This window comes from Aythya fuligula, chromosome 23, assembly GCF_009819795.1.
Source record: "Aythya fuligula isolate bAytFul2 chromosome 23, bAytFul2.pri, whole genome shotgun sequence".
NCBI classification, from domain to species: domain Eukaryota; kingdom Metazoa; phylum Chordata; class Aves; order Anseriformes; family Anatidae; genus Aythya; species Aythya fuligula.
The window spans coordinates 4,277,815-4,288,096 of NC_045581.1; the positions used below are offsets into that span (position 1 = coordinate 4,277,815).

The 10,282-nt window shown below is 46.6% G+C and overlaps 1 protein-coding gene across 1 annotated transcript; it reads right to left on the reverse strand.

Moving 5' to 3' along the window:
• Positions 1-5,026: 5,026 nt before the first annotated feature.
• Positions 5,027-9,589, reverse strand: UTP11 (UTP11 small subunit processome component). The gene is made up of 8 exons (XM_032202192.1): positions 9,415-9,589; positions 9,252-9,313; positions 8,714-8,816; positions 8,461-8,574; positions 7,633-7,726; positions 7,214-7,344; positions 5,853-5,963; positions 5,027-5,261 (listed from the first exon to the last, which is right to left on the reverse strand). The coding sequence occupies exons 1-8, from the start codon at positions 9,475-9,477 to the stop codon at positions 5,178-5,180; spliced, it is 762 nt and encodes a 253-aa protein (XP_032058083.1). The 5' UTR covers positions 9,478-9,589; the 3' UTR covers positions 5,027-5,177.
• Positions 9,590-10,282: the final 693 nt, after the last annotated feature.

The window sequence follows — 10,282 nt, forward strand, 5'->3', positions numbered from 1 at the left end:
CACCAGCTCATTAGAGATGCATATCATTTGGCTCCAGTCCCACACCTTCCAGCTCGTTATAAATATGCAGTTGCTGCTGGCTCTACCCCAATCATCTCTGCAATCAGAGCTTTTAATTAGGTTAATTAAATTGTATCAAACCTCGCAGGGACGCAGTTCACTGATGCTGATGAGGCAGCCAAAACAGACCTTAACTCTAGCTCTAATGAAGGCCCTGCTGCCTGCTGCAGCTAATGACAATGCATAATAAATTAGAGCTTCCCTAGAAAGGTGCATCAGGGCTTGTGCTTCGGTAAATGATAATCTATATGCACTAACTTACTATTTCAGTCCTTAGGTCTGCCAAGCCAGGGACATCCTGGGAATATGTTCTCACTAAATAATGGGCTCCTTCCTGCTCAGAGCGGTGCTGCTCACCTGGCTTCTCTCGAGGCTCTGAAAGCTCTTGGTACGTAACCGTAGAGAAGGCAAAGCAAATATTTGCTGTTTTCACCTTGGAAGGGCTTGGCCTGTTCTTATGCTGGGCTTCTCCCAGCAGAGGCAGCAGGTTTGTATTTAGGTGATCCCCTCTGTAATTGGACTTGGGGAGGGATGCGGGGGCTGCGTGCAGGCTCTGGGGCAATGCCTCAACCAGGCAGGGATGGTCTGGGTGGGCAAGGAGCCTCTGGAAAGGAGAGGTTTAGGTGAGCTGCGTGGAGCAGCAATTAGTCCTTCCTGATTTACATCCTGCTCTTCCCACTCCCTGCTGTGAAGCTGCTCCTGCTGGGCGAGGAGCTCCGCCACCCTCTTCTCCTTCGTTCCCTTGGGCCAGTCACCTCAGCTGAACCTCGCCGTGGGACAGCAGAGCCTGGTGGCAGTCGGGGCAGCCGGTCCTGCCAGCTGGAGATGCCCACGTCCCCACGCCTGGGGCACCATCCTGCAGCAGCAGCACCTGGATGGGGCACGGGGCCAAGCAGCTTTGAAGTGTTGGAGCTTCGAGGGACCCCATCCTGCCTGGTGGCTGGGCACAAGATGGGTGATGCTGCGTGGGACGCACCAGTTGGTGTGGGTGGTGGGGTGCTGGGATGGGAGCCTCCTTCCTGGGAGCTCAGAGTAGGGCCCTGGGGTCCGAGCATCCCTCCAGATGCTGCAGAGCACCACTGCTGTCACAGAGCCATCAGTAGCCCCGCGAGCATGTTGGCTGCTGGCTTTGCTACCTTGAAAAGGGTGAGACCCCACCATGCTGCTCCCCAGTCTGCTCCAGGCCCCAAAATTGGGACCTCCGGGAAACAAACCTTGAAGCTGAAGGGCTGCTGATAGGCCTCCTGCTAGTAATATACTGTTGCAGCTGCCTAGAGATAATTCTACAAGCATTTTAATGTAGCCTGCTATTAACTTTTATAGACAGTCATTATCAATTGAGTTCTTCAGCATGAACAAGGAATTACATGAAATTATTATACGGCACAATATTATCCTGAGTCACCTGGAACCTGGGCTGTGAATCTGTGGGGTATTTTGATATCTGTATCTTGCAAGCTGCGGGGAATCACCTTGCTAAAGAACCTGTTGGTTTGGCTTTTGATACTGTAATTACCACAAGCAGAAAATAGCTGCAGGCTGTCCTGGTCATCACCCACCGGGGCCCCGCTAGAGGACGGTGGGAACCTGTGGGGTTCTTCAGGTCTCACGTTGTGGCCACGTGGGCAGAGAGTTTGGGTAAGGTATTGGGTTTGGGTCAGGTACTGGCTCTTCCCAGTCACTTGCGGAAGGATTTCAGTGCTTTAGGATGACCAAGGGGAGGGCTTTGGGTGTCATCAGGAGCAAGATCCCGGTGGGTGCCCTGTAGGGCAGGGCTTGGTCCGCTAGGGCAAGCTGCTGGGCCTGTGGCTGACCCAAGTGTCCCATAAGCCCTCATCACAAAAGATGTGCTTGCTTATCCAGAGGCTTTTCCAGAACTCTGTGAAAACATGATTTCCAGCCCAAATTTGTTCCTGGGCAGTTCCAACATGCTTGTGTCGGTGACAGGTCTTCTTGCTGCTGTACACTTCATGCTGTTTGCTTCTTAAGGCACATGTATTGCCTTTACCTTGCTTGGCTGAAAGAGCCAAGCCCTAGCCTTGTTTGTAAGGCATACCCACTGCCCCCCTGCATCCTAGCAGCTCTTTCATCCACCCCAGTGTGAGTTAATCTTGCCTGAGTCTGGACAACCTGCGTACTGTGACCCCAACCAAGTGTCATGATAGGCCTATAAGATGTTTCTAGTATTGCCTGCCTGATACATGGATTCTTTTTTTTTTCTCTGGCAGCCTGAAAAAAAAAAAAAAAAAGGTCTTGGCACCAAAAGATAGCATTTAATCTGCGATGCCATTTTCAGCAGTAACAGCCTGAACGTTTCTCTGGACACTGAGCTACAGCACTGCTGTGAAACACAAAGACAACTGTTGGATGCCCATCATAAGAGGGTTTGCTCTTTGAGATTAGTTTATTTTTTTGGTGGGAAAAGATGGTAGGCTTTGTGGGGCAGTAGGTGCGGGTCAGCCCTATCTGTTGAGGTGGAAGCTCTCTGGTCATCACCCACAAAGTCCTGCAGGCAGTCAGTGATCTGTTCATACACTGGAGCCAGCATCTCCTTTCAGTCTGTGACCACACAATGATGAGCTGCTCTGCTGGTGGCTGCGTTTGTACCCAGGCTTTTGTACTCAGGGTCCATCAAGAAGTCTGCTTGGATGTGACAGTGCCGGAGTTGCTTTTTAAGACTTTCATAGTTTCACAGGGAAAAGGAACCCAGAACAGGCACCACTTTTACTCTGTAAATCCTGTAGAGACCATGAAGTTATTGCATTTTTACCTAAAGCTTGCAGCTCCTGCATGCTGGCAGGCAGAGAAGGAATCGCACCAGAACTAGGGTTATGGCACTCGCCCTAGGATTTGCCATGGTGAGGACTGCTCAGAGCCTCACAGCTACCTGATGTATCCTGTAATATCTCTCTCCTTTACTGGGAGGCGATGGCTCTCTTCCAGGAATTAGGTCATTTGTGCCCATTGCAACACTTGGTCTACCAAGGGGATCAGAGCACAGCAGGCACTTGGAGCACCAGGACAAGCACCAGGGCATCAGCTGTTCCCCTTGCTGCTTTTCAGCTCCTGCCTGGCAGCAATTCCTTCACTGTCTTCCCATGGAATTGCTATTTTTCTTTCCCATCCTTTTCAGCAACTCTCTCGATGTAGGTAAAATTAATCAGGGATAAGGATCAAATGGTTCTTCACTTAAATCTCAAAGATTTTACTTCAAAGACCCCCAGCCAGTGTACTCGGGATGCTGGTGTACATTTTCAAAATAACTAACAGGTCCCAAAACCATAGGTGAGCTCTATTTTTATTATTTTTTTTTTTAATCTATCATGCTTTTCATTCCTCTGAATTTTAACTTAAATTTTCAAGGTCAAGAAATTATGCTTATAAAACCTTCAGATTTACCAAAAATAACAAAGCAACTAAGCCTGCTCTTCTGTTAGCTGCTCTGAGTAGGCTTGGAGTCTGGAAACCTTAAAATAACGAAACCCGGCTGTTCTTTTGCCAGCAGCAGCTGGAACAAGGTGTTTCCCTTAACTCCGGAGCAGGGCTCGCAGCTCCGGGCAGGCACCTGCTGGAGCAGGCACCGGTGGCCGGGGGGAGCCCGGCCCCTGCCGCGGGGCGCTGCTGCCCTCTGCCGGGCTCCCCCTGCTTCCCTTCGCGTTCTCCCCCAACGAAGAGACATAATTTTCAAGGGGGAAAAAAAGCTCCTCGGCTCTCCTACGGGTGCAATTTCTTACGAGGAAGGAAAAGGAGAAAGCTTTTTTTTATTTATTTATTTTAGGGGTGTAGTGTTTGTGGTTTTTCTTCCTGCTCGATGCTAGTCGTGTTACGGTGTTATCAGTGAAACTTCATGTTCTGTATGGAAGTGTCCTAGCTGCTTTTAAAGAGCAAAGCGTAGCCCTTCCCAGACTGCTTCCCTGGGGAAAAAGAATATTACCCCACGCTTCTCACTAGCTTTGGAATCTTTGCAATGGCAGCAACAACATCTGCTGCTGCCACACCGAGGCTGTATTTCAGCACCTAAAAACTAGTCATGGTTAGCTAAGGGAAGATAGGAGAACTCCTGAATGGGAAGGGCTTGAGAAGAACTTTTTTTCTGACCATCTTGCATGGGCATGTGCTTATTATTGGCAGTTGTACCACAAGTGAGAGAGATAAGAAAAGGAATGTTTACGCCCAGGCTCTCTTAACTTGCCTGAACTGCTCCAGGACACTCAAGGCTGTGTCTTCATTGTTCTCAGCTGAACCCCCCTTCTAACTACCAGCATTGCAATAAGTGTAACATAAACAAACAGGACAAACTTTTGTCCTACATTTGGCTCTTGTATTGTCTCTCCCTGTGTATAAATCTCAGTATTGCTTCTCTGGTCAGACTTAGTAGTCACACTTGAAATCTGGCGATGTGCAGGCACTGCCCTCTTGTAAGGTACCAGAGAAGATAATCACAGCTATGTGCACTCAGCTACAAAAATTGTTCATCGAGGATGAGTTGTTTTTCTCTTTTGTACACTGCAAAACCAATTCCCTGCTTCTAGCATCATTCCAGAAGTCTTTGGCTAATAATGGTGCCTAAAATTAGCAGTGCCTTTCACCTCCTAAGTGAAATACTTTGTGCAGGTAGATAAAGCAAAACAAATCAAAGCAGGATGTGGGGCAAAAATAGTGATTAAAAAGATAATTGAACTTTAACCTGCTTGAAAAGATAGCTTTAAGAAAAAAGCTGTTCTGAGATCTTGTGGTTTTGGCCATGCCATGGTCCACCGGCCCAAGATGTGAAAGTAACAGAAATCCTGGCACACCGTTCCTGTTCATGTGCAGCTAATTTCCTGGTCTCTTCATTTTGACCTTGACTTTTCAAAGATTGTTTATGGTAAGTATTACTAGAACTGTTAGGCACCTCTTGTGGCTTCCCATTGTAAATACCACGAGAACAAACTCCTTGATTTATTAATCAATTAATTAGATAAAATATATTTATGGCTACTGCAGGCCCACAGTAATTTATTTTAACAAAGCACTAGGCTGCAATGAAAACCGAACTGATACTGGCAGTATATCAGTACTTCTTCTTATGGAGAGTCCTCTTTCTAACCAGAGACTGTAATTTTTCAATGAAATGGTTAACGTTTCCGTTGATATTTGAATTTGTAAATAGCTGGACTATTCGTTGTCTCTTTCTTCACCTTTACTTTATGAGTTTTGTCCTGGAAGAAAAAAAAAGGGAAAAAAAATTACTCGATCTGCTGTCATGTAACAAGGGAAAAAAAAATCCTGAAGTCCCTGTCTGGGACTGACAAGTCATTAGTTAAAAATGGTCACTTCCCACTGTTTAGGTGGGAATTTTATTTCCATCTGCTCTTTCTGTCTCTAGTCTGTCAGGCACAATCTGTTTTGTTCACAAGCACCAGTGAACAGCAAGCCCCATTGAGACAAATAATTTTTTTGGTCACTGGGTTTTTAAGATCTTGTAACCTAGAGAACTGCTTTCTTCCCTCTGCTGCTTTTTAATACTTGAGAGGTGACAACAACAACAGTATTTTAGAAGAGACTGTACATCATTTCAAGAGCTGAATCTTTGTTCTTGCTGATGTGATAGAGCTGGACTAGCAAATACATCAGACATGTCACAACTGGAATGCTTCATGGAATCATCTCCTTGCTTTCTCCATTTTAAAAGAAGATTGCTTATTTTTAGGAGTTGCCTAAAAGTGTCAGTATAAATAAAAGAAACTCAGGTATAGAGCTAGACCTAGCAACTTTAACAAAAGATCCAAAGAACCAGTTAAATCCCTCACCAAAAGATCTTTACGCGTCTGGATTTTCTGTGCAATAACGAACATGCTCTTTTCTCGCTCAATGCGCTGCTTCAGGAGGTCATACTGGTTCTTCCTTTGCTGGTCTAATTTCTGGAGAAGAAAAAAGCATTTTTAAGAGAGAGGAACAAGACGCTACAGTTTACAGCTGACCTATTCTGAGACCTCACAAACATTTTTTACATTTCAGCCATATAAAACAATTCTGCTTTAGTTCTGTGGTCAGATTTCAGCAAACCATATAACATCTTGATTCTCATACTAGCTGTTTTCTAGTTAGGACTTCATTCTTCATACTTCTTTTAATCTCCTAAGTCCAAACTAAAGAAAAAAGCAAGCAAAGAAAACCCACCACACATCTTTTAACTTAGCTTTGGAACTCTGTTTAGTAAGCAGCTGGAATTTCAGTTTCATAACTCCTCTTAATTTCAGTGTTGAGTGCAAGACAGCACTTAGCTCCATAAGGAAAAGCCACAAATGTTTATTCAGAGGAAAAAAAGGCCAGAGACCAATTCCTGAAGTGCTTAGAAATTGCACAGAGGCCTCCCAAAATGCAGCTTGTTTGATCATGTTTACCTACTAAGAGCTGATGGTTTTCCCAGCACAAAAAATGGTATTATTGCAGGTGTGATTTAAGTAATTAAATTAAGGAGAACAGATCCCAACATGCTTACAATATGACTCAGACATTTAGAAGAGAAAACTCGTCAGCCTACAACTCGTCCAACTGCTTTACTGACAAGCCAAACCAAGAAAGTTGGCAAAATGGAAGGGACCACAGGGTGTTTGTTATCTGACATCTGATTCAGAAAACAACAGGTTACAAATTTACCAATCGGCAGTTTAAGACAAGTTTATTTTTACCTTACACACACTGACTTCAGCTTAAAGAACTGCCCAATATCTAAACTAATTAAGATGTATTTATGGTGTTAAAGCCAAGCTTAGCTACTTCTAGGACAGAGGTGCTGTAATATTAAAACATTAAAACCAAAGCTGATTGTGTAAGCAGGAGGTAGGGAACTACCTCATCAGGTATATACCATGCTGTTCTGGCCCAACCTTCGCAACTCTTGACTTATAATCCACAGTGAGCTGGGATACAACTGAACAAGTTCTCTGCATTGGTCCAAGAGAAGATTCGACTGCAGTCTCCCGGTACTTGATGGTTAAGTGATGTCCACTACAGCCTTGTTTCACCAATAAAAATTGGTGAAAGACAACATGTTTTTTTTCTCTTGCACAGTGGTCCAAATAACCCTTCTTAGTGCTTATTGTATATATATATAAAAAAAAAAAAAAAAAAAGATGTCTGCAGTAAAATAGTGGGTAGCACAAACTACCTTTAAATGGACAGGATCAGTAGCTCCTTTCAGTGTCTCTTTCTGCAATGTTGCAATGGTCGGTCGGTTGTAGACTCTATCTACTAGTTCTGGAACAGTGTTCAGATGAGTTGCAATATCAAACTCTTCAACTATAAATAATAAAAAAGGAATAAACTCAAGACTTTTTGGACTGATGCTCAGCAAACCTTCCCAGCATGTAGCATATGTACAGTCAGCAGCAGAGAGAACCCCAGCAACATAGCTCCTGCAGAACTGAGGTCTTCTCTAGGTATCAATTTACAGAGCACCTGAAATATTAATCCTGAAATAAAAAAATCTTTTATAATAATAGCATAAAGAAAGCACCTTACTGCTTTATACTTTTTACACAGCCTGAAACAAACAAAAACGTCCAGTAGAGCCCATTTAAATCTTACCTTCTTTTTTAGTATCAAAAAAGAACACGTGCTTGTTGGGCTGCTTCCCCTCAGCATCCAGCAGATGGAGCTCGGACTTCAGCCTTTCGATTTTCTGCAGGAAAGAAAAGGTAACCTCAGTTTTGCCAAACATGTAACAAGGTGAATGATATATCCTTGAAGTGAATTCCTGTTTGCTTCTCAAGTTTACGAGCATCTGAATACTTTAATACTTCTTAAACCAGATGCATTTAAAAAAAATTTATATACATGTCCTCTTTTCAAGTCAAGGTAATTTCTGATATTGCCCAACCAAATATGTACAAACCAATTTTCAAAACAACAGTATGTTATCTGTATGGCAGACAAAATTGAAAGGATTTCAATTCAAGGATTACTTTGATTTTGATTAGCGAAGATATGAAGGAATATCCCAAGCTGACTTTAATTCTTTATTTGTAGTGATAGCGTATGAATCAACATTAGAGCATTGTTTAGAATGTTTAGCTGTTTAGAAGTCAGATTTCTACTGTTTACCCACTTCAGCAACAATAATCCTCAGCTCTATATAGATGAGAAACAAGGTACATGTTTAGTGTCTGAAATTTACATTAAAAAATGCCATGTTTTATAATAATTTACAGTATAGTTTTTAGTAGTTTTCTGTACGTTCTATACACCAAGCTCCACTGACATTTCCATCTATAATTTCAAGTATTACATAACCCAGACTTCTCTGAACATAAACACAATATCTATCACCATCAGCAACCCCTCCCCAAAGGAAGGAAAAAAATAGTGAAAACAATTCTGGGCAAAATGGAAAACATTGAAAAAGTGAAGTATTACCTTGGCTTCTGCCACTCTTTTCATTTCCACATACTTAATATCCTGTGTCTTCATCAATTTTGCCTGTTCAGGAGTCACTTCATCCTTTGGCTGCTTAATTACATGAACTCCGTCCTAAAAACAGATGGAACACAGTACTTAAACTTCCATGGCACCAAGGTAAGTCTGTATTTTGTTTACTAATTTGTAAATTAAAAAACATAACTTGTCCCTTGGAGCCACAGTGTAATCCCACCTGAAGGTAGTTTCTTACCTTGAGCCGTGTGTTTATCATCTTAAAATAAAACTCATCAGGATTCTTGTCCAGAGCTTTCTTCTGAAGCGCTCTGAGGGCATTTTGCTTCTTGTGATAGTCCCTGGAAAAAAAAGCAAGAGCAGTTCAGTGTTTCCCGATGTCCACGTTCCCTGAGGAGATGCTGAGTCCCTCAGAGCAACGCTCAGCACTGTGATACAGCAGAAAAGGCTCCCTGTACCAAGCTGGACACCAACAGACTTCAACCTGACAACTTATTCCTCAAAAAAGCTGGAGACAAATGGTGTTGAGCAGCAAGTGGTGGAGGAATAACAGGAGCACATGCTGCCCAACTGTCCAGCTTAGCCCTCCTGGGCCTTCTGTGGGGTCAGCCATTAAAAACAGAAAACAAAACTTGTAATTCCTTTGTCATGTGCAGGGATAACGACGTGAGGACTTGCCACACGTCTCACTGCCTGTGTGTGGAGGCTCCGGCCACCGTGCAGCCCCCGGGGGGCTGCTACCCTGGGGGGCTCCCTCCCGGCTCTCCCCGACTCACTCCGCTCGCAGCTTGTAGTCCTTCTTCTTCTCCAGCAGCCCCAGCTTCTTCCGAGAGGCGGGCTGCGGGGAAAAACAGGGCAGAAGGTGAAGGGGCCGCCGGCAGCGAGGCCCGAGGGGCCGCACCGGTGCCCGGCGGCCCGCAGCGGGGGGATGGCGCTCACCTGGGCCCGCTCGCGGTGCTGCCGCTGCCGGGACTTGGCGGCCTTCTTGAAGGCGGCCGACATGGCGGAGAGGGGACGGGGACGGTACCGGGGGGCCGGTGGTGTTGGTGGCGGTGGCGGCCGCGTGAGGAACCGGAGCCGGAGCGGGCGGGGCAGGGCCTAGGCCGCAGGCTCCACGCGTCACGTAATGGCGGCCGCTGGCGCCGTCTCCATGGAGACAGCGGCGCCTGCCCGGGCCCCACGGCCTCACAGAATCACAGAATTTCTAGGTTGGAAGAGACCTCAAGCTCATCGAGTCCAACCTCTGACCTAACGCTAACAGTCCCCACTAAACCATATCCCTAAGCTCTACAGCTAAACGTCTTTTAAAGACCCCCAGGGATGGTGACTCCACCACTTCCCTGGCCCAGCCCGGTCCCGGGGCTCGTTTATTGCCCCCTCCGGGACTCCTCGCCCTCGGGCCGTGATGGCCGCAGCCCCCCCGGTTCTAACTCCTCGCTGCCACCGAGCTTTGCTTCCCCGCTATCACCGCCGCCACCGCCATCCCCGGTGCCCCGCAGGCGATCGGTGCCATGGGGGCGACCCCCGTGGAGGAGCCGAGCCTGGCCCGGGGCAGGGGGGGGCTCCGCGGGGCATCCCCCCGGTGCTGGGACCTCCCGTGCTCTCCCCGTCCTCCGCCTCCCCGGGGGGCTCCCATAGGTTCCGTAGGGCGCACCCATGGGTGCTCCCCGCCGGTTTCAACCGGGGGCAGGGCGGCTCCGTGCTGCTGAGCCCACCGCCCCTCGGCACGGCTCGGCTCACCGCCCCTCGGCTCCGCTCCGCCCCGAGCCAGGCGGGGCTGTGCTGGGCTCCGCCGCCGGTTGGGGAG

Bases quoted from the DNA above. Each gene is read 5' to 3' on its own strand.
- UTP11 (XM_032202192.1), bottom strand. From the start codon at position 9,477: ATGTCGGCCGCCTTCAAGAAGGCCGCCAAGTCCCGGCAGCGGCAGCAC. The intron at 8,817-9,251 runs GTGAGTCGGGGA...TTTTTTTTCCAG, and splicing joins GACTACAAGCTGCGAGCGGA to GGACTATCACAAGAAGCAAA. The intron at 5,262-5,852 runs GTGAGGGATTTA...TTTTTCTTCCAG, and splicing joins AGACGCGTAAAGATCTTTTG to GACAAAACTCATAAAGTAAA.